The following is a 25,058-nucleotide window of genomic DNA, read 5'->3' as shown; positions in this document are numbered from 1 at the left end:
AGGTATGTAATGAGGGGTGTAAGAAGAGAAGGAATGCTTGGTGTAGTTAACCGATGGGATGTACTAAACCTCTGCAAAACTGAGCGTATCTTAAGGCACTTAAGGTATGCTTTTCATGCATCATCACTGGTATGTATCTTATTTTTCAAATCGCTGATTTAAGGTGTTTGTATAAGACTTACAGATGTGATAACCACCTATAACTACAAATAAATGTAAAATGTGGACAATACGTCCATCCTTCCCCTTCATTTCACATGAATGCAGGGCTGTGAAAATACCTAGTCAATGTTTGTGAAATACTAAGACGGTGTAATGATGAGTGCTGTAGAACAGGCTCTGAGGAAAGAGAGAGTTCTGTACTGGGGCTTAGGCAGTGGGCAGCAAATAAGAAATTGAGAGAAAACAAAATTATACTAGTAAAGTGTCATTCTTGGTCATTATTCAAGGTACAGCAAATTTGGCTTTAGATCTCTTTGTACTAGAACGAAAATGCCATGGCCCCATGACACAAAATATTATCTGTATAATATTCAGCTGGTTAAAACTTCTCTAAAAATAAAATAAAACTTCATGGGTCAACTAACTAGCCTATTGTACCAGTAAGGGTAGTCAGATTAGATACAGTCCATCATGTTTTAGATAATATAGGTGCACAAACCCAAGCGAAACTCTAGGTTGTTCTCTGGCTAATGTGACAACATGCAAGCATTGTATCTGTGTGCCAGAGTGCAGTAGGGCAGCCTCTCCCTAAGGGACAGGGACCCATATGCGGTAACCCAGTGGCAGGCAAGGGCCTCGCTGCCTGGGGTTGGTCCCACAGTACCTGAGCAAAGCAAGCGGGGCAGGCTGGGGTATAGAAGCCAGGTTCAACCAAGTCTAGTCTTTGTGCTAAAATAATTCTCTTCTTTATTTGCTTTTTCACCTTTTTGTCTTGCTTGAGTGGAAGAATAATTCTCCTTTAACATTGTACGGATAATATTTGATAAGTTGTGAGTGATGAGGAAGTAGGTGATAAAGTAATTGTGGCCAGACACATAAAATCTAAGCTGAGTTTTTCTTGCAGCCTTTTGAAAGAAAACTGGACTGAAGGTTAAAAAAAAAAAAAGTGGTGAGTTGAAACCAACTTTAAGGATAAACTTCCTAGAAAACCAAGGAAGTATAGAAACCTCTCGTTTCCTTTTTTCTTTCCAGTTCTACCAGAATTAAAGCTGCTCTGTGGGGCTGATTTTCTACAGACATTTAAGACACCCAATCTCTGGAAGGAAGAACACATCAAAGAAATAGTGGAAAAGTTTGGTTTGGTCTGTATTAGCCGTGCTGGCTCTGATCCTGCTCAGTATATCAATGAATCAGCCCTTTTAACTAAATTCCAGCACAATATCTTTCTGGTGAAAGAATGGATTCAGAATGAAATCAGTGCAACACAGATACGCTGTGCCTTGTGCAGAGGATTAAGTGTAAAATACCTCGTACCAGATTCTGTTATATCCTACATTGCACAACATAATATCTACACAGAAGAGAGTGAGCGGAAGAACGAAGGTGACTTGCTTCAGCCTCTTAAATTGCAGAACACAACACTAAACCCACTAAATGACTGATGTCTGTGGTGTGTGAAGTGGACAGACCTGGTGTTCTTTTCATGTAAAGTTCTTGAGAAAGTTGTTTCTTGTTAATGAGGAGTACATCAGTTCAAAATTTCTTGAATTCATGTGGTGTTTTAAATTCGTGGTTTTGTGTGTGGTAGTGCTTAAGCAAATCGGGATGCTCAGCTGCATAGTTTAAAATATATAAAGAACAGCTTCCTTATGAAAATAAAAGAAATACGATCTTAACAATAAATATTAATATCCAGTAGTACTTAAGGGTCAAACATCGTATTTTCCTGAATTGTAATTCTGTAATCCTACAGACAGTTTTAGCATGAAGGCACCTTACCATCTGAAGCAGCAAAATAAAATGAACTATTACTTTTCTTTTTATATATATATGTATGTATTTAAATACGTATTACTGCTAAACTTTGACTTTTAAGACCCCAAATAACTTTTTGTATTTTGGCAGTTTGGACAAGAGATAGAAATAAATCTTTCTTTCATGCAAGCACTTAAAAATGCGTGCACCATTCACATCACTTTTAAGCCTCCAGATTCTCAAATGACAGACAGTCCTCATCCCCAGATTTAAAGTGGGTCTTTGCTTCTTTGATCCAGAGTCTTCTATAAGAGTAAGTAATTGCCAAAGCCCTGGAGTAAATAACATATCCAAGAGGAACTTCAGCTGTACCATTTGAAGATGCACAATGGAAAATAAATGAAAATAAGAGGCTATCTCAGTATTTGAGCCCTAATGTTAGCCAGAAAAATCCATTCTCTTATATGCTGGTTGCCTATTCTGATGATTCAGTCTGTCTCATTTTTGACAGAACTAGAAACTGCTACTTCTGTGTTTCATGTTGTTTAAATTAACTGAAAGCATGCATTTATCAACATACAGAATTAACCGTGGCTTCTTAATAGAAGGTTCCACCTAGCTGGCCCATTTTGAGCCCTCAGTTGGCCAAGCAGCTTCCACTGGTAGTTCTCTTGAATTAAGGAGCTTGTAGAACAAGTTAAAGTAATGCCAGACACAAATTGCATTCACTGAAAGAGTCTGATTATTTTTGTGAAAAGAAAAATAGTACCTTCTATGAATATGTACCATAGTAGCTGGTACATATTCAAGGAAGAAGGATTTGCCTCAAAAAACACACAAGATAAGCACTTGTATAACTTTGGCTAATACCCTAACCTAAAGCTATTTAAAAGGGTTTTTTTCTGAGTGGCATGAAAAATGAAGAGTTATATGGTTAAAATGGATCTCCAGATAATCAGTACCCTTACAGAAGTTATATGGAAGGTAATGTTTCATTCTGTTTAAATCAAGTCATCCTGCTGTCATTAGAAATCTCAGAGATTCAGCCTTGTGGAAGGATTTAAAGGCAATACTTCAACAATAATCGGATTAGAAGGACTTGCATAGCTACACGGTCTAAAAAAGAGATAAAAGAAACCAGAGTTCAAACTCGCCACAAAGAAAGGCAGTGAGCTGTGTGGTGCAGAATCAACACACTGTTCTGAGACTTTGATTTTGAGAATTATCTAAAGTAGGGATGCCTGCAGATTTCAATGGTTACTGGAAAATGGTCAGCAATGACAATTTTGAGGAGTATCTGAAAGCACTGGGTAAGGTTCCCTTCATGTTTCTTTAACAAATAATCAATAAATGCAACCTGTCTTATTCTTTCATGAATCTATTTTTTCTTGTACAGCCATAAATCATTTTTGTGAGAAATATTTTTTTCAGCAATGCATTTTAAGAATTGCCTTATGCAAAATTGTTTTGTCTTAAGCAGCCTCTACTTTTTACCATCTTGAAGCTTACATTAACAGAGATTAAACTACATAGCTTGAAGAGGTAAGTGGCAGATTTCAAACTTAAAAAAACAACTGTAATTTGAAAAAGAGTAAAATTTTTACGTGTGATAAAGAGACAATAATATATTCAATACAATTTTGTGTTTGCATTTGATGTAATTTGATGTATTGTGCTAGTATTTCAATATAAATATTGAAGGCCTTATTAACTGTCAAATACAAGTGCTATTTTTTGTGATTCTACATAATCATAAAATCAAAACATTAACTTTTTTAAGTTAAAACAATTAGCTTATGGACTTGGTCCTGATGAGAAAGCTGGCCTAAAAGATCTGGGTATTTATTTATCTTTCTTCGTTTTAGTTCTCCCAAGAGCTACAAGCTTCTTTTTGTGGTAGGCTTTTCTGGATTAAAATAATTCTTTTTCTTTTTCAGATGTAAATGTTGCTGTAAGAAAAATAGCAAACTTGCTAAAACCTGACAAAGAAATCCTTCAGAATGGGGATCATATGATCATTAAAACGCTAAGCACTTTTAGAAACTACATCATGGAATTTGATGTAGGAAAGGAGTTTGAGGAGGATTTAGCTGGGGTGGATGATCGCAAATGCATGGTAAGAATTAGAACTGTAACAGCAGACAAGAAAAATAGAATATTAATAATCTGAGCCCTTTCACAGACCACATCTGTTAATCATTTTGTGTGGCTATTCGTAAAATTATTTCTATACTTTTCAGTTTGCCAAGATGTGCACACAGTTTTTAGCGTGCCTTTACATTAAAGGAATGCTAGTTTTAATCAGGACCACAAAACAATTTTATCAATGAATGAATAGTAACTTCAATGAAATGTTACTCAATTATACTGGGATATTTGTTAGTCAAAAAGACATTTAGGTTAAGAATTTCAGAAACTCTTCTCCAAGTAATGTTTTACAGTAAAGGAAATCCACTGGTGGCAGGGTCAGGCACTGTTCCCCATGTGTAAGAATGGCCAAGTGCTTAGAAATTGCAGCTTTTCTTTTTCTTGTTCCCAGGCTCCTTCCTTCCCAGGTGGATTTATTAGAGCAGATGTGTTAATTAGCCTACTGGAACAAACCTTATTCCAATCAGTAAGCAAACACTGAGGACTCTGCCTTATGAGCTCTTTTTGCTTGCCAGAGAGACAGTATTTTCTAACTTATGACTGATAAATACCTATTAACAGGGGAAGAACTTGAGAATACCAAGTTCTTTCCTGTTAGTTTGAAAGCATGACACCTGCAATATTCTACAGTGAAGAAGTTGACAAGCAAAAGAAATTTACCTTGAGGGACATAAAAGAGACATAAATTAATAGGTTTCCATTCTTAGATAGTGCCATTTAAAATCGATACTATTCTCTAACACTAGGATATGCAAATTTCCTTTTCCTCTGGTGATGGCAGGAAAGGGAAAGATCGTGAAGATCAGAAAAAAAGACTAGCTAGCTAGTGAGTGCCTCAGCTAATCCTTCTGGATTCCTTGTTACAGAGGGTAGAAGCATGAGAGAGTGCAGAATACAAAATTCACAGAAGGAAAAAGCAGTGTGTATTTGTGTATAGGAAAGTGCCTCAATGTCATTTTTGACTGCTGGAAGGCTCTTAATCAGGATAATGGTTAAGATCCATTAAGATAATGATCCACTGAACAGTTATGAGCCCAAAGAAAGACTTAGACTTAGGTGGCTAAGTTACTATCAAAGACAGTAATGTTCAAAATTTCTGCTCAAGTGCTAAAAATGTCTCAAGTCCTCAAATGCCATTAAACTCCATCTAAAGGAGGAATACAACATCCTCTACATGGCAAAAGAAGTAATTGTGCTCTACCCTATTTTGCCAAACTGAGTGGTGGGGAAGAATTTAAAATGTTGAACCAGAAAGAAGAAACTAGAGAAAGATTATTCTGGTCATTACAACAGAAATTTGATTTGGAGTAGAACCTAATTTACCCTACTTCCAAGGGTAGCGTAAACATTTTATCTATCGACTATTCAGTGTAAAATGCTTACTCAGCCTTGGAAGCAGAAGGTACAAGCATCGTCTTGCCTTTTCCAGAAAAATCCAAGAGGTAGTCACTAACTCTAACTATTTGTTTTGCTGAGAATGACTTAGGCATGTAGCTCCACAGAAGCTTTCAGAAATCCTCCATGTTGCTTCATGGCCTCCAAGAACAGATACCAACTGCAGCTGTACAGTTAAGGTCACTGATCAGTGGTTTTCTATTTGCCTTGTAGCAATGTATCATACTTTATAGTTCAATGTTCTTATTAAAGATTTATTTTCTACATGAGACCTCAGTTTTCTCAAAGGCAAAACAGTACAAGAAGCTGTCTTTCTGAAGCCACTTCAGTCCAAATCTGATAACCGTAGTGTCAGGCAAAATTTGCAGTTGTTAAGCAACAAAATAACTCCAACGGGCCAGAAAAAGTATTGTGAGAGAAGGGTCATGGAAGTGGTATAAGAGATACTGGACCACTCCCTGACTGGTGTTATGAAAAAACCCACCATAAAAGCAAAGGTTGAATATAATTTTTGGTGTTTCCTTTTCTCATCTGTAGCTTGTGAAACTGCATACCATAAATGGCTTAATCATTAATAGTCAACCTAGGTAATGGGAGGGATTGTGAATCAATTATCATTATTTGTATTGTGGACTGAGCAGACAACTGTGCAAATTTTATCCAAGTGGCTCAATGTATGAGAAGTACAAAGTAACACAGATAAGACAAATTACACATTAAACATTAATCTATATAGCAGAGCAATCATCAGGAGACTAGAATAAATAACCTTAGAAGTAATTCATCCAATAGGTATACATCATTTTTTCTTTTAATGAAGAATATATCATCTAGCTAGAGTTAACGTATCAGTAAAAATAATATTATCATGGTGAACAGGTTAGATCTTGTGTATAATTCACTGAAATTGTGTTCACCTTTCAGCTGTAAAACACGTCTTTAAGTCAGTCAGGGTAGAGTGTAACTACAGTAATTCCAAATCAGTACTGGCTGTGATGAGTAAAGGCTAAAAAGTTTTGTTGATGCTTATGTCAGAAGTTGAAGGTTTGATAGGAGGAATTGATACTCCTGTGATAGTATAGGCCCTCTCCTTCATTTCAGTTAGGATTTTTTAATTTCTATCGTTGGAATAGATAGAAGCATGTCTGAACTTTCTGGAACAGTGAGTTAATTGAGCTGGATAAACCTTAGCAGTTTCAGTTTGTCGGTTTTTTGACCTTTAACTATCGCTTCCTTGTATGCAACATGTTTTTAGGTGATTCTGTTTTCTTAAGAAATATAGATAGCAGCAATTGGTGACATCAGTTCCTTTAAGATTTTGTTTCTTTTGGGAAGTGAAAATTTGCTACTTTGGAACCTCAAGAAGCTCAAAAGCCCTTCTAGTTTAGTTAAAGGTGTTTCTTTGTTCTGTAAAACTAAAGATTAGGATAGTTGACCACAGAGATGTGTGGACACAGGAGAGATCACTAATCACAGTGCAAGGTACTTCCAAGAAGACAGGTAATACTCAATGCGTTCTAAGCATTACTGAAACCATGTATGGAGCAAGCTGCAGCACAACCTTGACTCTTAAGAAATGGAGACGAGACATCTGCATTCACTTAGCTCCATAATGCTATTGTGATTCTCCTGGAGCTTTTCCCCAGAGATTTTATCTCCTAGATAAAAGTTAAGTAAGAGTTTCTCTGCTTGGCAATTTCATGAAAAATGTGTTTCTGCAAGTTTAACCATGCTTAATATTTAGGGTTGTTGAAAACTTGGCACTTGGAACTGCAAAGGTGAAATGAAAGTTTACATATTCAGGAGCGTATTTTATTCTTTGCAAATGTTACAAGGTGGACATTAGACGGTGTAGAAAGAATTTTAGAACATTAATATTGTCTTACGTTATTTCTTATATGATGTGAAGTTTGAATTGGACCATGTGATAAATTTTCTACTAGTTTGAAGGGTTTGTTCATGGTTTTAATTGGTGACATATATCAGATGTATAGTGTACAAAACCAGGAATTTAAAGTTAAATGGATAACTATGCCTTTGGTATTCCCCAAACAGTATTTGATCCTGCTATCTTCATTCTCAGTGAAGATCCAGTCTCATCATGAAATTTTCTCAATTTTAAAGATAAATTCTATAATCTCTATTTGTGATTTAGTGAGTGTCTCAGGTATTGCACTAAGTATAAAACCTTGTTTCATGCACATAAACTTTACTGTGTAAAAAAATTATTGTGCACAAGAGGCAAGGCCTTATTGAAACAACTGAAAACCATCTCCAAAAGTATGCCTCATTCATCACCAGATAATTTTGCCTCCCTTTTTCACCATCAGTAATAAACGGTGAAGCTGAGGAAACATCTGCAATGGGAAATATGTACCAGTAAAAATAAGAACGGGTCAGGATCTGACACTAAGCAGAAAAGTTACCCTTATGTACATTCACAGTGTATTTGCTTAGTACATCAGTCAAAAGTTTATAAAAAAGTTAACTGAAAAACTTAAAGGCTGAAGTTTCATATTCCAAGTCTTTGCAACCAATGAATTAAACCAGATTGAGAATGGGATAGCTCAGATGCAAAAATTACTTCCCTAACATTTTTACTTCTCTAATAATTTTGCTGCTAAAGTCAGAGAAAGTTTTTGCATTATAATTTTTCTCTGCTGTTCAAGCATTTGAATGAGACTGAAGTGCTTTAGCTCACACTATCCAGAATGGATCTGTCTTTTGACAGACACTCAGGGCAAGTGATCTGTTTAAAAAATCAGGGAAGATTCTATGTTCCAAATCTAGAACCGCAGATTTTCTTGGGTAACTGAAAACAGCATTAGTTGCCTTAGAATTGTATATTTGGGTAAGCGAGTGAAGGATGGTGCAGTAATTCAGAGCCCTGTGCTCTTTGGCATAGTAATTTTCTTCTTACACTGAAGCAGGAAAGGAAATGACAATGACTGGGGACTAGTAAACAGAGAAATCAGCAAGAATGTGAAGGTGGGAAATCGTACATATTAACCATTTCGTTAACGAAAACAGAATACAAGCAGAACATAACCATGGATAAGTTATCAAATGGGTGTTTAGGGTTCCATTATTTGAATTAATACAACTTTTAGTCATAGTTAAGACTTGCTGGGGTGGAGTAGGATGAGGGGGATTTTGGAGTTGTAGAATTCACTTATCATATCTATCATACATCTTACCATATGAAGTATCTTCCTGATACTTCATGTGATACTTCCTGATAGTTATGAAGTATTTTCCTTTAGCGTTTAAGAGAGCCACATAAGGATTGTTCATAGGCACCTGACCAATCCTTCTGTCACACAAACTAGTGCTAGTTACGTGTGCCATATCCTAGTGAAAGGAGGTAAGTTGTCTGAAACTAATCATGGCTCTGTTTTAAATAACAAACATGTCTAATGTGAAACTGATTCCTCTCTAGTTTGTATTCAGGAAAAATGCAATGAAGTTTAGTTGTTGTGGACATAGTTTGATTTATACTGCTGCAAGGTCAGAATAAAGCCCTGTTACAAAACCACATGGCTCACGAAGCTTATTTAACTATTTAGGCCGGGTTCCTCTGTTCACAAATGGATTTCACGGCTGTTAATCTAGTTTAGAGTAGGTATTGGAATGAAGAACTTTGCTGCCAGAAAAACAACAAACAACATTCCAACACTTGGAATTTCTGTAGAGATCCCCCACAGGGTGAGACAACTCAAAATAAATTGTGCCTGTCTAGTAAGATGCAAGATCAACAATTTACTGGATCCCTCTGATTCAAATATTTTGTTTCTTTACTTCTTCAAATGCTGTCCTTTTCTTTTTGGCTTGTAAGTATCTTTTCATATACTTTGTTGGAACAAGCATTGTTCTAGAATGATTGTTGCTGGGAGGTGCTTTTATGTTGTTGTTTGTGTATATATAGTAGTCTTCTCTCAAATCTGCTGCCCTCTCTCTCTGTAGTACTGTAAAATCCCCAGCTCCTCTTTGAAAGAATCTCTGACTTTCGGGGGGGTTTAGTTTAAAGGAGGTAGTCTTCATGTGGTTTTCTGTTGATACTCCTGGCCTTTTGCCAGGAGTGTGGACTTGCTGTCCACAAGTGAGGAAGCACAGTCCTCCAGTCAACCCCTCTGAGGCTCCAGAGAACAGAGGTCTACTCTTGAATCTGTCTCAGTTCATTCAGTCTCTGTGCCTTAGTAAAGAGGAGCTGTTGTCTTTTCTGCCTTGTTTCACACTACGTGCCCTTTTGGCATTACTGCTTATTACCTGTAAGCGATACACTCAGCACATTTGCGTGATGATATCAAATGAGATCTCTAGAATCTTTTGTCATATAATTTAAGATGTCATTAACTTCAAATGTTGCAGTGCTGGATTCATGTCTAAAACCTGAGACTGATCAGAAGCTTTAAGCTAGTTATTCACAAAACCACTGCTAACGCACTGAAGCTTTGTAGGGGAGATGGTTTTGGATGGGCTTAGCATTTCAGCTTTTTGTGACTCCTAAAAAGCTCAGAGTGTTATGAATGCAGAAAGTGCAATGAGAAAGAATCAGCTGAAAACCTGAGAACCAGATTTACCAAATCCAATTTTGAATGACAAACCATTAGTGTTATGTACAATTGTATCTTACTAAAATTGCACAGAGGATAAATCGATTATACACATTTATTTAAACAGTAAGTGTCTTAGAATCGATTTTCATCCTTGCACAAAGTGAATTGGATGTGCTGTTTTGTACTTTTTTTCTGTCATAGGGTATTCACAAGTCTTCCTATTTTTGTATTATTTGTATACAATTTTATTTCAGTAAGAAAAAAAATCCACCATTCCTAAGAAATAAAACAATATGCACTGTCCAAAATATTGATTCTATTCCTCCTCCCACATATTGTCACCTGCATAGCCTGGAGCTTTGGCACATTTACATTCCTGCTCCCTGCAACATGTCTCTAGTCATTGCTTTCCTTCATTGCTTTTATGAGCAAGGATTCAAAATAAGGAATGTGAACATTTAAGATCTGATCCTATCTGACAGCAGCTTACCCTTTGATCTAAAATTTGTCAATCCAATCCTAAACCCCTTTGCTAATAATGGAGATGCTGACAATCACAGAAGCAAAATATTGCTTCTAGAAGTGTCTCATCTTTTGACTATAGTGAATTTCAGTAAGCTTAACAGTCAGGTACAGAATGCCCACGTTAGAACCAGCTTGTCTTTCAATAACAACCTGAGCAAGTTTGTAATGGCATGAACACATTTCAGAGTCCTGTAGGTGTAGATACCTATTATGAGACATCACATCTGCCAGCCTTACAAGCAGCTGAGAAATAAGTGGTATTGTACTACCAGCCATTTCCTATGAGTTAACTTTGGGAGTTCTGTTGGTGCGTGGCTAAAAACAAGAATGATGAAATGGGAGGTTAGATTTATAAGTGCTTCTTCTACAGGGTTGAACTGAAGTTAGTAAGGGAAGGAAAGGTTGGTATAGACTTTATCATTCAACCTAGCTACAGGATGGCTAAATAGGTATAGCCTTTTTTCCAGCAACAGTATCTTGGAATAAAGTCGAGGAATCCTACCGCTAATTTTTCTGTTGGATTTGTTGTCTTCTCAATAGTTTGTCTGTCTGTCACCAACCTGCCAGATGCAGATTTGATGAGATAAAAGCAGCTACAGGATGGAGAGATGACAAACCCTGAACATGGTTGTGGCCCTGCTGTTAGCAGTGTGCAGCATGCCTCCTACACAGAAGGTCATAGGTAGTGACTACAACATCACAGAATGCCCCTTCAGAGTGACATTAGATTTTGTCTGTGATATCAACATTAGTTTGTTCCATCAGCATTTCATTTGATGAAAATTTTCCCTGCAGACTGCTTACCAGAGGTTTTTATATAACTTTGATACTTAATACAGATGAAACTGCTTTATTTTGAGGATATATTAAATATCTCGTTGGATATATTGCCATGTTTTACCAAAAATTCTAGGTTATTTTCTTTGGTATTATTTGTAAACACAAGATAGGAGACAACTGAAGTTGGATTTTCCTGTGTCATCTGACCTAAACAATTACTTTCCATTATGATTTAAGAAGTATTAAACAATTACAGTTGTAAAATGACTGGTCATTCTCCTAAGCAGAGAATTACTGGATTGAGATGGAGCACAGAGTGTGTCTTGCAGTTTTAGAGTATTGCAGTCATTTGCTGCACCATGATGTAGAGACAACACTCTGAAGGGAAGTAGAAGAAAAATGGAACTGGTACTGCTGTGTTTCTCCTACAGATGGGAAATCAATTACATCTTTTTGATGAAAGGTGGTAGCTGCAATTCATATTTGTAAATGCAATGTGTGGAAATCTATGCAGCATTAACAAAAATGTTCATGGACTACTTTTTTTTTAAAAAAAGTTATTTTCTTTCATTCACCTGAAAATACATTATGCATCTTCAACTGCGAAGCACACGACACAAGTAAGCGTATTAGGGATAGCCAACAGGGGAATGTGAAACATTGTGCGGAGCCAGCATCAAATGTTTTTGCACCTAGACCTCACTGGGAAATGCAGAGTTTTCTGATAAAATAGTTTATTTTATGAATATTTCAGTAGATTACAAGAGTCAGCATCTCTGGCTGTGGGTCAATATGACTTGCCAGTAGAAGCTGGAAGTAATATCTATTGTAATTCTGCAAAACTTCACTACCGTTACTGCTACTAGAGAAAATGCAAATACATAACAAATAGGTTTGTTTTGTTTTTACTAAATCCTTCGTTCAATAAATCTACCTTGTCTCATAACTGAAAACAATAACTGGAATACTTTAATTATCATTTCTTCTAACATTAATTTTCAGGAAGATGGTGTTGCTATGCTTATGTATTTAAATTTTCATAACACAAAGAGATTAAATCACTAACAAAAGTATGTGAATGGCCAAGTAATAAAAGGAAATTATCTAAGTACACAAAAAGAGCGTAAGACTACAGAAATCATATGATAAAACTAAGGAAAACTGGAACATTTTTTGTCTTCTCAGGCTTCAAAAGCTTCTTCACCTCCCAGAGGAGCTCCATTCTCTGTTAGTACACCTCAAGAACAACGAGTACATAATGCAACAGATGTGCAATACTGGTGCTTAGAATTTTTGAGAAAAGTTAAATTGAGGCAAGACTCACTCAATTTATCTCACTCCAGTACCTTTCCTCGTGCTTCTTCACTATTTTTAATTACACTATCAACTAATCACATTAATAACTATTTTCTGTTGAAGATTCCTACAGAGTTATACATATTTGACCTAAGAAGTAGTCATCTTAGGTTTGATCAGGTAGTACGTAAGCAAAACTTAAGCTTGCTTATGACAAACTACAATGCTGCATGCTTATGGCAATGCTACATTTTCATCTAGTTGGTTCTGTTACCATCAGGAAATTGCAGCTTTCCAGTGTCCTCAAAGTTTGTCTACTTCTCCTCCTCTTGCTTTTGGAGGAAGATGAAGAATAGGAACTGTCTGCCCAGGGATGCTGTGCTCACCAAACCTTGGCAAAGAAATTTTAGTCATTCCAGATAGGAGACAGTAGCTCAGTTTCTGTAATCAGGGAAACCTTAGGTAATGCTATTATCATAGTGGTGGCAAACAAGGCTAATTATAAAAGCCAAATTTTCTAAGAAAAGTTGCTTTATTTATCTTGGTAGTGAGTGTGTGCCAGGAGAGGAAGGCAGCAGCAACTAAAAGTTTGTGCAGAACTGCCTTACTAATCTATTCAGGTGCTTGACTCCTAATTGTACAATGGTGATATCCTGATCCAGTCTTTACAAATAAATCTTTGCTCTTGTATATAATAAAAGAGATGATATGTACCACCATTTGCCCTACAGTGGTATTTTTTGAATATTACTATTACGTTCTGACTCAAATATTTGGAAATGTTCTAAGGCAAGCATTGCTATATCTCAGCTGTCAGTGAAGGGTGGACTTCTAGCAGCAGCCAGAGCATATCTAGCAGCCATAGCAACTCCAGCCTCAAACAGTACTCAGTGTGTGTCTCAATAGAGATATTTGGAATAGAAGAATTTATTTCAATCTGAGTTAAGAGAAGTTTCTATCTTCTGTATTAGTAGGGTCTTTTATTATATGAGACATTACAGTTTGACCTAAAGAAAGAAAAGATAAAAATGCCGCTGATTAATCTTACTGTCATAAAGTGGTTGTCCTGCTAACAAAGAAGAGGACATTATGTTCTCCTGCAATATAATCTGTGCTTTATAACCTTCATAGAAAAATAGCCACATACAAAAATCAGAAACTATGATTTACTCACATCCCTTCAGTATTTATATTTCTCAAAGGAAAGGCAGAAGATGATAACTGAGAATACTGGCTGATAAAAAAGCTTGGTTAACGGTCCGTGGTATTATACTTTTTGTGGTTATCACCAAATTTCCAAAAGCAATATCTAATCTTGACTGGAAAAACAAGAAAGCCAGAGAAAAAAGTGTGTTGTTTTCTGAGACGAAACAATTTCAACCACCCTTGGAGGCTGAAAAAGTTAACATTTGCTTGCACTGCTACAAATATTTCTCAGTTGCCCCCAAGTGTAGTAAGCTACTGTATATTATCAAGACTAATAACTTCCATAACTGAGCATTAATAGTACTAATGAAGTTGAATCTTACTTTGTCATGGTATATTGCGTTTGAATTCACATACAAACCCACAAGATTTAACTATTAAGCTAATCTAATGATTAAGCTACGCTGAGCTCAATGGATAAATATAAGTGCAGTTACTAAGCAAAGTTGCATATACCAATGCTTCACTCCACAGTATCCCTCACATCTACAAGTCATCAGTAGAAATAATGTTCATTTTCTGATATATTCATTTTTTAGACTCATCAGAAAGTCTTAGATGTGTTAACTTATAAATTAAACATTTTTCACTTTGACTAGTATTATTTATCTTCTATCTCCAGCTGCACATCTACAGATTCAAAACACATATGCAAGTATAAACTATGGTGACCAAATTAACTACAGCTTTACCCAAATGTGATGTTCCTGCCTACATTAGTATTTTGTACATTAAAAGGATATGACTGTTTTAAAAATGTTACCTAGAACTTAGTTTAAATAAGTCATTTTACAAGAGAGAACAGAAAAATTTGTAAATATATTTTCCAAATCAGAGAGTTTTTTTTAGCAAGGACACATGAGTTTGTCTTTCAGAGACCCCATATGGTGCAAACAGACTATATGGGATCCATAACAATGCCTTGCCTATGATTATCTATGCTGGCACTCTTTCTAGTGACTCATTTTCCATGCTTGTTTAGTCTAAAGCTTCCCAGGGGTGGAAACTGCTGGCTGTACTCATTTGAAGATAGTGGCTATCATGGTTATAATTTGAGAATTAATTGTTTGTGACATACACAAATTAAATAAATAGGGCTGCATAGTTCTTGAATATTGAACTAGTTTTAGTTCCCAGAATGAAAAATGTAAACTGACTTTTTTTTCTTAGTAACTACACAGGATGCAGGCAGTAAGTTTTCCTTTAATGACAGATCAGAATTCATCTTGTCTCCATATTTGACTACTCATACAGGTAGTGTCTGAAGACTTTTACAACGTAGACAGCAGTTCCATATTTAGTCCTCAGATTAACTTCAAACTAGCTGGTATAAAAGTCATGTGCTAATATTGGTATTAAACTATCCTCATGGAGCACAAATTGTCACTGCTCTTCCCCTTCCCTCTTTAACTATTTTACAGAGTATCGCTTCTCTTTATCTTAGGGAGACGTGAAAGGCAAATTGTCAGTAAAGACTAACCAGAGTAACAAGCTGTAGGATGCACCCTTATACCTTTAAGTAGTTTATGAATCAAGTCCTACTGAACTACTCAGGACAGCACCAATATTCACAAAAGCTGAATCCTGCACACCTTACTCTCACTCTTATTCTGCCAGTTCTGGCTGGAGTAGTTCTCCAGCTACAGTTACACAAAGCAGGATTCTGGAAAAGTTACCAGTTTGCTGATAATTCCAAACCACTCTACTTGATGCTGGAAGGCAGATTAAGACATGAGGAAAAAACAGCTCAAGATTTAAAAGCCTTGGTCATCCATAGCTGCTTGTAGGTGGGTACGTTTTTCAGGTAAAGCAGCTGGGGAACACTTCTTACAGTGGAAAAGCCGAACTGAATCTCAAGTTTTCAGCTCCTTTTGCAAATACAGCATTAGGCTGCACATCCCTTCTGCTGCTGTATTTGTCAGCAGGGAGAGAGGTGTGTGGTTTTACACAATTAATTTTATTATTTTTTTCTTGTATTTAAACAGCTTTATCTCATCCTTCCAGATTTTGGCAGGCAGTTGTGCCATGGCTTTGTATTTAAGCTCATTTATTTCATAATTATCCTAAGTGTTACAACACTACAATTATTCTTCTTACGAGATATATTAATCATTTATTATATTGGAGAGAAGTTTTTCTATAAGGAAACTAATCATAATATCAGAGAATACTACAGTAACACTGAACATATATATTTTGTTAGACCACTGTATCTTGGGATGGAGATAAGCTTCTTTGTGTACAGAATGGAGAAAAAGAAGGTCGTGGCTGGACCCAATGGATTGAAGGAGATGAGATGCACCTGGTAAGATCACATAACAGGCTTTAAATGCCAGTCTATTAAAATGGTTAGATGTAATGCAGCAGGCTGTGTGGTATGTTATCTTGGCTTACTTTCACATAATTAGGTATTGGTGCAGCATTTGACTTGTTTATAGAGCAACGTTTTCATTTGGAACCATTATGCTTTTATGTCCCTTACAAAGACTGCCTGATGTCAAAGCAGTATTCTTACTGTGTTAACTGTCTGTCCAGACATACCAGTTTGAAATGTTTACACTGAGGAAGACGTTTAACAGAATGTCCTTCATACAGTCTGTGAACTACACAGTATGGGAGCTGGTGAAATTATGCATCCAACAGTAAGCCGTAAGGGAAAACACGCCATTGTTCTTTTAAAATAATTACAGGCCAGACTGCATTATAGCCTAGAGAACTAAAACAGTAATTAGGTTTTTGAAATGTCATGTTCTTTCAGATCATCATTTTTATCTTTCTAACTTAACAGGACCTGAAAGAAAATGCCTATTCTTTTTCTCACATAGCTCTTTATAGCATCTTCACTCTCTCATCAATGTGGCTAAAAGGCAGTCTTCCTGCTGAGATAATAAAATCCAACCTCCATTTCTCTTCATTGTTCATTCAGCAGTCTAAATGAATGTTCTCTAAATACTCAAATCAGTAGCAGAGTTATGAAATCTTTGCAAAAGTATCCCAAACTCCTTATTGCTAAACACAATTTTCAGGAAGTACCAGAAGTCCCAGAAACTAGTTTGGGAAAGAATGTATATGACAGATCTTACCATCTGGACTACATACTTGATATAATGCAGGTAGGGAGAAGCTTACTGCGTAAGTGGTCACGTTATAGCTGAGGTCATGGGCTCACTGAAAGTACGGGGGAAGCAATAAAAAGGAGCCTCCAGAATTTCCTGTGTATACATATTGTCTCTATCTATACACAAGCACACTACAGTACTTCCACACTACCTCCCAGCTTCACAACAGTTGGTGCCATGAGACCAACCATCAGCCCTTTCAGATTCTCTGCTGGCAGATGGGTTGCAATTAGCCATACAATATCTGGCCTACCAGTTCGACTGACACCTCGCTGCACTCAGTCATACACATAATGGGCACTCATCTGCACATATATGAAGCAATAGCACTAGTTGCTCTTGGATTTCTCTGTATTGACATCCCGGTTTCTGTCCCTTGCCACATCCGCAGTCAGCATCTCTTCCCATTTGCAATCCCCAGCACCAATTTCTTTACCCCCAATTCCTGCTATCCTTACTCTGATTCATGCTCTAGCCATAAAACCTAGCCATGGGCCTCCAGGCCAGACCACCTTCTATACTTGGCCCCATCAAGAGTTCGATTTTAGAAGTCATAAATTCAGATTCAGATGCTCAAACATATGTGTCTAGTCACACTTCAGGTACCCCAACGTAACCTGACTGATCTGAGGCTGCTTCTTCAGAAGGTTTTGAAGAGTTCTGTGTCATACCTGCCAGCTCATGCAGGCATCCATGCACTCATTGTCACTTGTGTAATTTATCACAATCTATCATATACACAACAGTCAGTACAAAATTACTTCATGCAAAGGAAGTAACCAAGTATTTGAGAGGCCAGTCCCCAATATTTCAATTTTATCACTTTTTATATTTCATGAACTTCAAAAGATGTCCTCTATTTCTCTGAATCCTTGTTAATGTAACTCTCTCCATTAAACATACGGTAAAAGAGTCACATTTAGCATCTTATTTTTGACCGGCTAAGATTACTAGGTCCTGTACTCTTGAGAGTCCTTTGATACAATGGGCAGTTACCTCTAAAAAATTGATACTTTGATAGCTTTATGATCCTATTGAACTTTACACAATGAGCCAAGTGTTAATTTAATTCTTTCCACAGTTCTGTAGAGAGTAGTACCACATCCTTTAGTAGTTTATCGCCTCCTATTTTCTGAATTTCATTCTATGGTCTGTACTTTGTAGTTCTTTTTCCTCTTTAGATTCTATTTTATGTGAGTGACTTATTTGACCATTCTCCATTTCCTTTTGAGTTTTATTGCCCTTTTCTATTGTATTGATTGCTTCTGCTCTGTAGGTTTTTGTCACTGTCAGCAGATCTCTTAGCCCTTATTGCACACTCCTTCTTCTGGGTTACCTATACAGAAGTGAACAAAACAGGTCCTAACTAAAATCACTATATCAGTTTGCTTGTTTTATCAATTCATCATGAAGCATTTTCTCTTACTAGAGACCAGCAACATATGCCAATAAGGTTATTGACTCAGTGTAAGGTTTTTTTAATATGTCATTTTATCAAAGTCCCCCTTAAGAAACTCTGCCTCCTGTTTCCTCAAAATATTCTGACAGCTTTATTAAAAGTCTTATCCTGAAATAGAAAGTACATCCCTTCTTCTAGGTCATACATAACCTTTTTCTTTATGTACCTTGAAAAGTTCCACCTCTTTTTCTTGTTCCACCAAAACCAGTCAACACCTCCATACATCCCCATGCATACTGTGTGCACTTCTCAGGTCTACCTTAAATAGTTTCAGTAATGGAGAGGATTAAACTGCATCTTCAGTGAGATTAGGTAAACAACAGTAGGCCTCACAAATCAGTGCCCGAGATGTGAACATCATTGTACCTGCTCGTGCACAGTTCAGTATGATCCAATGACTAGTAAGTAGGGATTTTTGTAAAGCTCTTGTGGAAAACAAAGAACTGTCAACAGCATTAGACATCCAATATGATCAAGTTCAGTCAAAACTCACTGCTGTGCTGTGATTTATAGACCTAGATGAAATCTTCTGTACACAACAACCAGTCCTTTTCTAGCCATGATCATTGTGTTGCTAGAGTGGGCTTTCAGCTGATTTCTGGTTTTGTAGGTTTGAACTACCAGTCATCAACACACAGATTCAGAACTGGTTATTCAAATCTATCCCCAAATAACTTCTTTATGTGTCCAAAATAGAGAATGCCCATTTCAAAGACATACGCACATACTGCAAATAGAGAATAATGCAGCAGGAACATATTTGGTCCTTTAAGATCTGAGATCCCAAAATAACTTCTCTTACTCCACCTTTCACCAGAAAACAAACCCAAAGAAGCTGTTTTCTTTTTAGGATTAAAAATAGGCCAAAATATGTACAAGTTACCTAATCTAATTTGATAGAACATTGTGGATTCAAATTAGGCTGGACACACACATGAATGTAAAATGCATGTCCTATGTAAAAGCTGTATTTTTTAATTATTTTATCTTCCTAGGAAATAAGAGTGTGTGGAGTCAAGTGTAAGCAAGTCTTTAAGAAGGTACAGTGAGCCTGCAGCTGAGACAGAAGTGAAGAACTGTCGAATTTACAGACTTACCACCAAACCTCCAAACGCTAGTAATGAATATCATCAGTGACAAGAGCAAACATGGAAATGAAGATCACATTAGAACTGTATAGTTAGAATAAAATATTTTTAACAAATCATTTTAAAGAAGTAACTGCAAATAAAACTATTTTTAGAAATGCCAATTAAAGACACAACACAATAAATGTGTGTGTACCGTAATTCTTGATTACACCAACATAAGACTGTTATAAAACAAGATATTGGAGTTTAAGACCTTGTAAGCTAATTTTTTACTTACAATGGAAATCACCCTTCCACAGCCTTAGCAAGGGGCCTTCAGGTAGTCTTGTTTTCAGATGCTGAATTATGGTTGTAGGGGAGTGGATGAGAGCTGTAGTATGTGGTTTACACTTAAGTCTTGATTTCACTGAAGCCAATGAGAATTTACCATCAGCTCCAATGGACCAGTACTTCACTGAAAATATTCCACCAAAAATAAAAACCTGATTTCTCAAAATAGGTATAGATACGGATCAATAGTCTGGAAAAACAGTACTTCGAGAACCATGGCCACAATGTTTTCTAACGCTTTAGCCAGTATCTGCCCACTCTTTTTTTTTTTCTTATTCTGGAGAAACTAATAGTAAGATCACTGCTAGAAACTGTATATAATAGTACACACACCACACAAAAGATATGACTAGCATTGTTTTGTACAATATCATTTGCAGATGTTTTTTACAACTCATCATAGTCCTCAGGTTCTCATGCAGACTGTCATGCATAACAAAGCATTGGCCTAGCAGTTTCCAACACTGATTTAATCACTAATTATATTAATAGTAATTTGCAAACCAAATTGTTATATTTTCAGTCTGTCAACACACTGGATATACAATTAGCGCCACCACTTCACATCAAGTTCAAAAAGAGACAATGATACAGGGTACTTGGTTGGATCAGGCCTTTAGCACATGACACAGTATTACAAGTGTCTCCTGTAACAACTGTTATTAGCCATTTTGAGGGATGTAGTCAGTGGGGAGGTTGCTATGGCAGAGTCTGAGGTGTTCTAAAGAGGGAACATACCTTTCCTTATTCTGCTGCAACCCCTGTGCGTAGCATTGCTTTTGTCTTTTTTGGGCACCCAATGCTGAGACTGAGAGAAATTTTAGACATTCCTTATGTAAATGGCAACAAATGCTGCCATTCTCTACTAACCTGAGAGTTTTAAAATATGCACTATTATTCAGCCTGTTTAGAAAAGCTAGCAGCCAGAAAAGCTAGCAGCCCTATCTAACATGAAGACATGGAGGTTCAGAAATAGTCTTTGTAAACTATAAACTTAGTACAGCAGGGATGATAAACTTTCTGAACTAGGGTATTTCAACTGTACTATATATATTGTGAGTGTAGCACCAGATGTGCTATAGCGGACAACTATTTCAATTTTGTAAAGTTTTGGTTTTTACTTTACATCAGAAAATACGAAGAAAATATTATTCATGAAGATTTAAGCATCCCCATATGATAAACAGGTGAAAAATACTCCCTCTCCATGCAAATTCTTGTGTTACTATTGCAACAGCTGTGGCTCATAATACTTAGAATTAGACATATGTAATGCAATTGTTTACTTTAAGTTCCCTTGTAATTTTTTTCTTGGCAATACATAATACTTATGCCTGAGGAAGACTCTGGGAATTATACTTGAGGCTATATTGAGCCTAGTCAACCAGATACATGCAGAAGCTGATTTTCTCTCATGTGTTAGCCATCTAGCTATTCTTCCATAGCTAAATGGATATCCCTCCTGACTGATACACAGACCAGCAGTTAATGGTGATTAAGTTTTCTTGTACTTGGAGGGGGACAGGTCAAAACTGGTAACAGTTAAATAAGATGGAAAGGTTGTGGGGGAGGGGAAAGGATCAGAAACCTGTGTATCTCAGGTGAAAAATACTGTTCTGCTTAAGTGAAATTGCAAATAGCTGTCTGCTTAAAATGTTATTTATTGCCTTACACAAGGTTGGAGATATCCCAGTTGCCAAATTTCAGTGCATCAGTCATTTGTTTTCTTGAAAGATTATTGGACACAGAAACCTCTTTCCTTCAAGTTTCTAAATTATTGATTTCATAACCATGCACACCCTCCAGACATCTCTCCACTCCTCAGCCCCAAGGAAAGCTAGAGGGCAATTGAAAATAAGGAATGAACCCCAACTTCTCATTTATAACAGATACCAATTTTTTCAGACCACCTATATTTTCCTTCTCATGTGAAAACTGAACCTACACAATAAAGAGAGGGTTCACACCATTATCCACAATTAAACTTTGCATAAATCTTTTTAACGTTCAGCACTGACTGAGACCTTTTTTGAAATGTAGTTTTCCTTCAATAGAACTTGGCAGTTCATAACCCTTAATTCACCAGATGTCTTCTAATTTTTGCCTCCAGCTCCCTGCAGTCTTGTGTAACATTCACAAACTCTCTTTGCAGAAGGTTGTAAGTGGATCAATTAACATCTAGCTAAGTAAATCCAATTGTTAAAAGCTATTATTATTGTAATCAAACAGACAGCTTTTCCCCTTTGCGTCATTTGGTACAAGGGCAAATTTAGCACCATACTAATAACTAATGGCTTATCAACCAGAAGCAATATAACATGCTTCTAATTATGGAGAAAAGGCAAGCTCAGAAGTACTTCCACAGTTCACATACGTAAAATACAGAAACTTCAGAAATATTTAATTTTGAATACATTTTCTTCAAATCAGCTCAATTGCTTGTCATTATAATTGTAACCTCTTATCTCTACTGCAGCAACCATTTCCCTTGAAAAAGGAAATTTTGTTCGTTCATTGCTTCCGTGATGATGCTCTCCAAATAATGCGTATAAAATTAGCCGTGTTGTTTCCATAAACCTTTAACAACTTGTTATCATAAAATGTAATTTAAAATTTTGTCCATAAAATAGCTGCTTACTGAATGCATAATATTCTACAATTACTTGACAAACATCAGCCTCCCTGACTACTTTCAAAGCTACCTAGTAGCCAAGATCTTCACGGTGAATTCATATCTAGACTTGCTTACTACTCAGGAATCAAACTTCGCATTAATTTTATTGATCTTCAACAGAATTTCAGCTACAGTTTGCCAATACCAACCCTGTATTTCTGCACAACTGCATTACTTCCATATAACAGACATTTTTAATTTTGTATGGAAAGACCAGTGCTTACGACAGCAGTGTGAATGGAAAGGCAAAAAGGTGCATTTCACCATTTCTAAAAGTTCAATCCAGTATTGATATTATACTCAACCCAGAAAATGCTAGGTGACAAAAGCTGAAGGGTAAATTAAGGCCAATGTGTGCCATAAGCATGATTGTTCTACTTCAGTTCCCACAGTTTGGACTTTTGTGTTCAATTTCTAGGTGGGTATGATCTTCAGAAGATGACTGGGGAACTCACTGCCATGTTTTATAGTTATGTGGCTTTGCAGTGAAAGGCACACACAGAAAGAATACATACTTGCTGTCTTTATAGCACATGAAGGCCTGTTGTGTGTATGAAGTTTCAGCTTTATAGAAGAAGTAGAGAGATAACCATGTTTTTAGCAGGCATGGTGCAACAGCGCAAAATTCAGAGCCTGAAAGTTCAGGATGGCCCAGCTTCCTGTGAAAACAATCAGCAATGTGTAATACAGCTATGAGCAACCTGCTTAGCTTTGCTGAAGATACAGAGAATTAAACAAACATTAGGGATAAACCAAACTTAATCTACCTGAGGTATGTAACACTAGTATAGCTAGCTATAAGCTCATCCAGAATTTCTCAGATATTCACCTGATTTTTCCAGGAAAAAATTAATTTTGGTTTGATAATGTCAGCTTCAACCTTCTGCAACATTGTTGAAATATTTTCTGCAGATCTTTTAATTATAAGCCCCCTATACTTATGTCTAATTCTGCAATGCATCCATAAGTTTGGATTTGCATCTCTCTCTTACCCTGGTACATTATTCCTTCCCCATAATTTCAGTCCTTTCTTTGCAGATCAGAGCGACCACATCTTAGATGTTGAAATTTGTTCCAGTCCTAGGTATTCAACCTGCCTTTAACTTACTGCTCCCCAAGTCCCTCCTGTTCCTCCCTCCTTCCCTTCAACTCACTCACTATCCAACAATATTGCACAGTCTGAGTAAGAAGGTTTGGATTACAGCTAGTTTTCTACTGGCTTTCTTATAATTCCTTCCTTTCCCCCCTCCCTCACCCAAATTTCATGATTGTTCCATACATTTCTGTACTTGTTTTCTCTGGAAACTGCTTTACTGTACACAAGGCTTACTTTTCCCCAGAGAATGCTCTCAGTGATTAGATCATATCCTTTCCTGCCCCACAAATCTGGGGCTTAGCCCCATCATGAATTCCCACATGACTTTCAAGAGGACCAGAAAAAAGTTTCAGTAGGATTTGAAAAGCGTAAAGTATCTGCAAATGCAAAGGATCGGGTACAAAACTGAAACCCTTCGTAGTGGCATGATCTGTAAAGAAAATGGTGTTTGAAGAGTAGAAGGAGAGGGAAGGGAGAGAAAGAGAGAAGAAAAATGAGCAGCACTAATACTTTTCAACAAGTTGATTATGTTTGATCCAGTGGCATAATCTGTACAGATGATATTTTCATTTGGAAAATGGTTTGTTTTCTGTTCTATATGAATAATTCAAAACATATATATTAATTTTAGTGGAGGCAAAATAAGAGTATAAAGCATTTATCTCAGTACTTGAAGATTGGATATTTGATATGAGTGCAAATCTAATTTAATCTATACAAAATACATGTATGTCTAAGGACTGTTAATTTTTTTGCTTCTGTATTCTAGAAATCCAGGATTTTTTTAATAGATGCCTAAATATTGCTGGCACAAAAGAACACAAATTAAACCAGATTCCATTACCTAAAGAGGTATTTTATTATTAATTAATATTATGAAATTAATGGTTTTAATTAATCTTGTGGAATGCCTTTAATGTTGCTAGAGCATTTAATCTTCAGATATATTCTGTACTGCCATGTATGCAGAACACCACCCTTTGTGATTTCCATATAATACGACTAACATTATACCACAGCGTTCTCCCAGCCTTAACTGATCTGTAGCTCAAGCCACATGTAATTTTTTTATTTAACAGCCTTCACCATATTTTTCTTTCATAAAACTCTCCAGTCACTTTTGGGATCAATGTAAACTTTTAACAAACACAACAGCCTCTGTCAGATGTTGAGAAAACACCTCTTTTTGTTTGCTTGAACCTGCCACCTGCTATTTTAATGTCATTCCTCCTAATACTTGTACTGCAAGAGATACCAAACAGCCATTTCCTATTTTGTCCGTGCCACTCAGATTTTCTTCACCCATAGTATCTCAGTAAGATAAGTGTTCTAACAGAATCAGGGTCAGTAGGTTGATTCCAGTGTATAAACTTATGGGTTTCATTCCTAGAGGCTTTTGTTTAAAACACCAGAAGATCACAGTGTTCCCATTTCAGTCCACACCACTGAAATACTCCACGGAAACA

The 25,058-nt window shown here is 36.5% G+C and overlaps 2 protein-coding genes across 13 annotated transcripts in view; both read left to right on the top strand.

The window, feature by feature from the left end:
- NMNAT3 (nicotinamide nucleotide adenylyltransferase 3) overlaps positions 1-3,285 on the top strand; it is a 29,260-nt gene extending 25,975 nt beyond the window's left edge. For all 12 annotated transcript variants that reach the window (XM_074591645.1, XM_074591638.1, XM_074591649.1 and 9 more), the window contains one exon: positions 1,195-3,285. In XM_074591645.1, the coding sequence (XP_074447746.1) occupies positions 1,195-1,228 (34 nt within the window). In that variant the 3' untranslated portion in view covers positions 1,229-3,285. The remainder of the gene's footprint in view (positions 1-1,194) is intronic.
- Positions 3,155-19,663, top strand: RBP1 (retinol binding protein 1). Its single transcript, XM_074591651.1, has 4 exons — positions 3,155-3,227; positions 3,855-4,033; positions 16,027-16,128; positions 19,397-19,663. The coding sequence occupies exons 1-4, from the start codon at positions 3,155-3,157 to the stop codon at positions 19,448-19,450; spliced, it is 408 nt and encodes a 135-aa protein (XP_074447752.1). The 3' UTR covers positions 19,451-19,663.
- The last annotated feature ends 5,395 nt before the right edge of the window (positions 19,664-25,058 follow it).

This window comes from Larus michahellis, chromosome 6 (genome assembly GCF_964199755.1).
Source record: "Larus michahellis chromosome 6, bLarMic1.1, whole genome shotgun sequence".
NCBI classification, from domain to species: Eukaryota; Metazoa; Chordata; class Aves; order Charadriiformes; family Laridae; genus Larus; species Larus michahellis.
The sequence above is the reverse complement of the archived record's forward strand: the minus strand, read 5'-3'. Positions and strand labels throughout refer to the sequence as shown.

Coding starts and splice junctions, on each gene's coding strand:
- RBP1 (XM_074591651.1), top strand. CDS start 3,155: ATGCCTGCAGATTTCAATGGTTACTGGAAAATGGTCAGCAATGACAAT. Junction 4,034..16,026: donor TGGATGATCGCAAATGCATG/GTAAGAATTAGA, acceptor ATATTTTGTTAG/ACCACTGTATCTTGGGATGG. Junction 16,129..19,396: donor AAGGAGATGAGATGCACCTG/GTAAGATCACAT, acceptor TTATCTTCCTAG/GAAATAAGAGTGTGTGGAGT.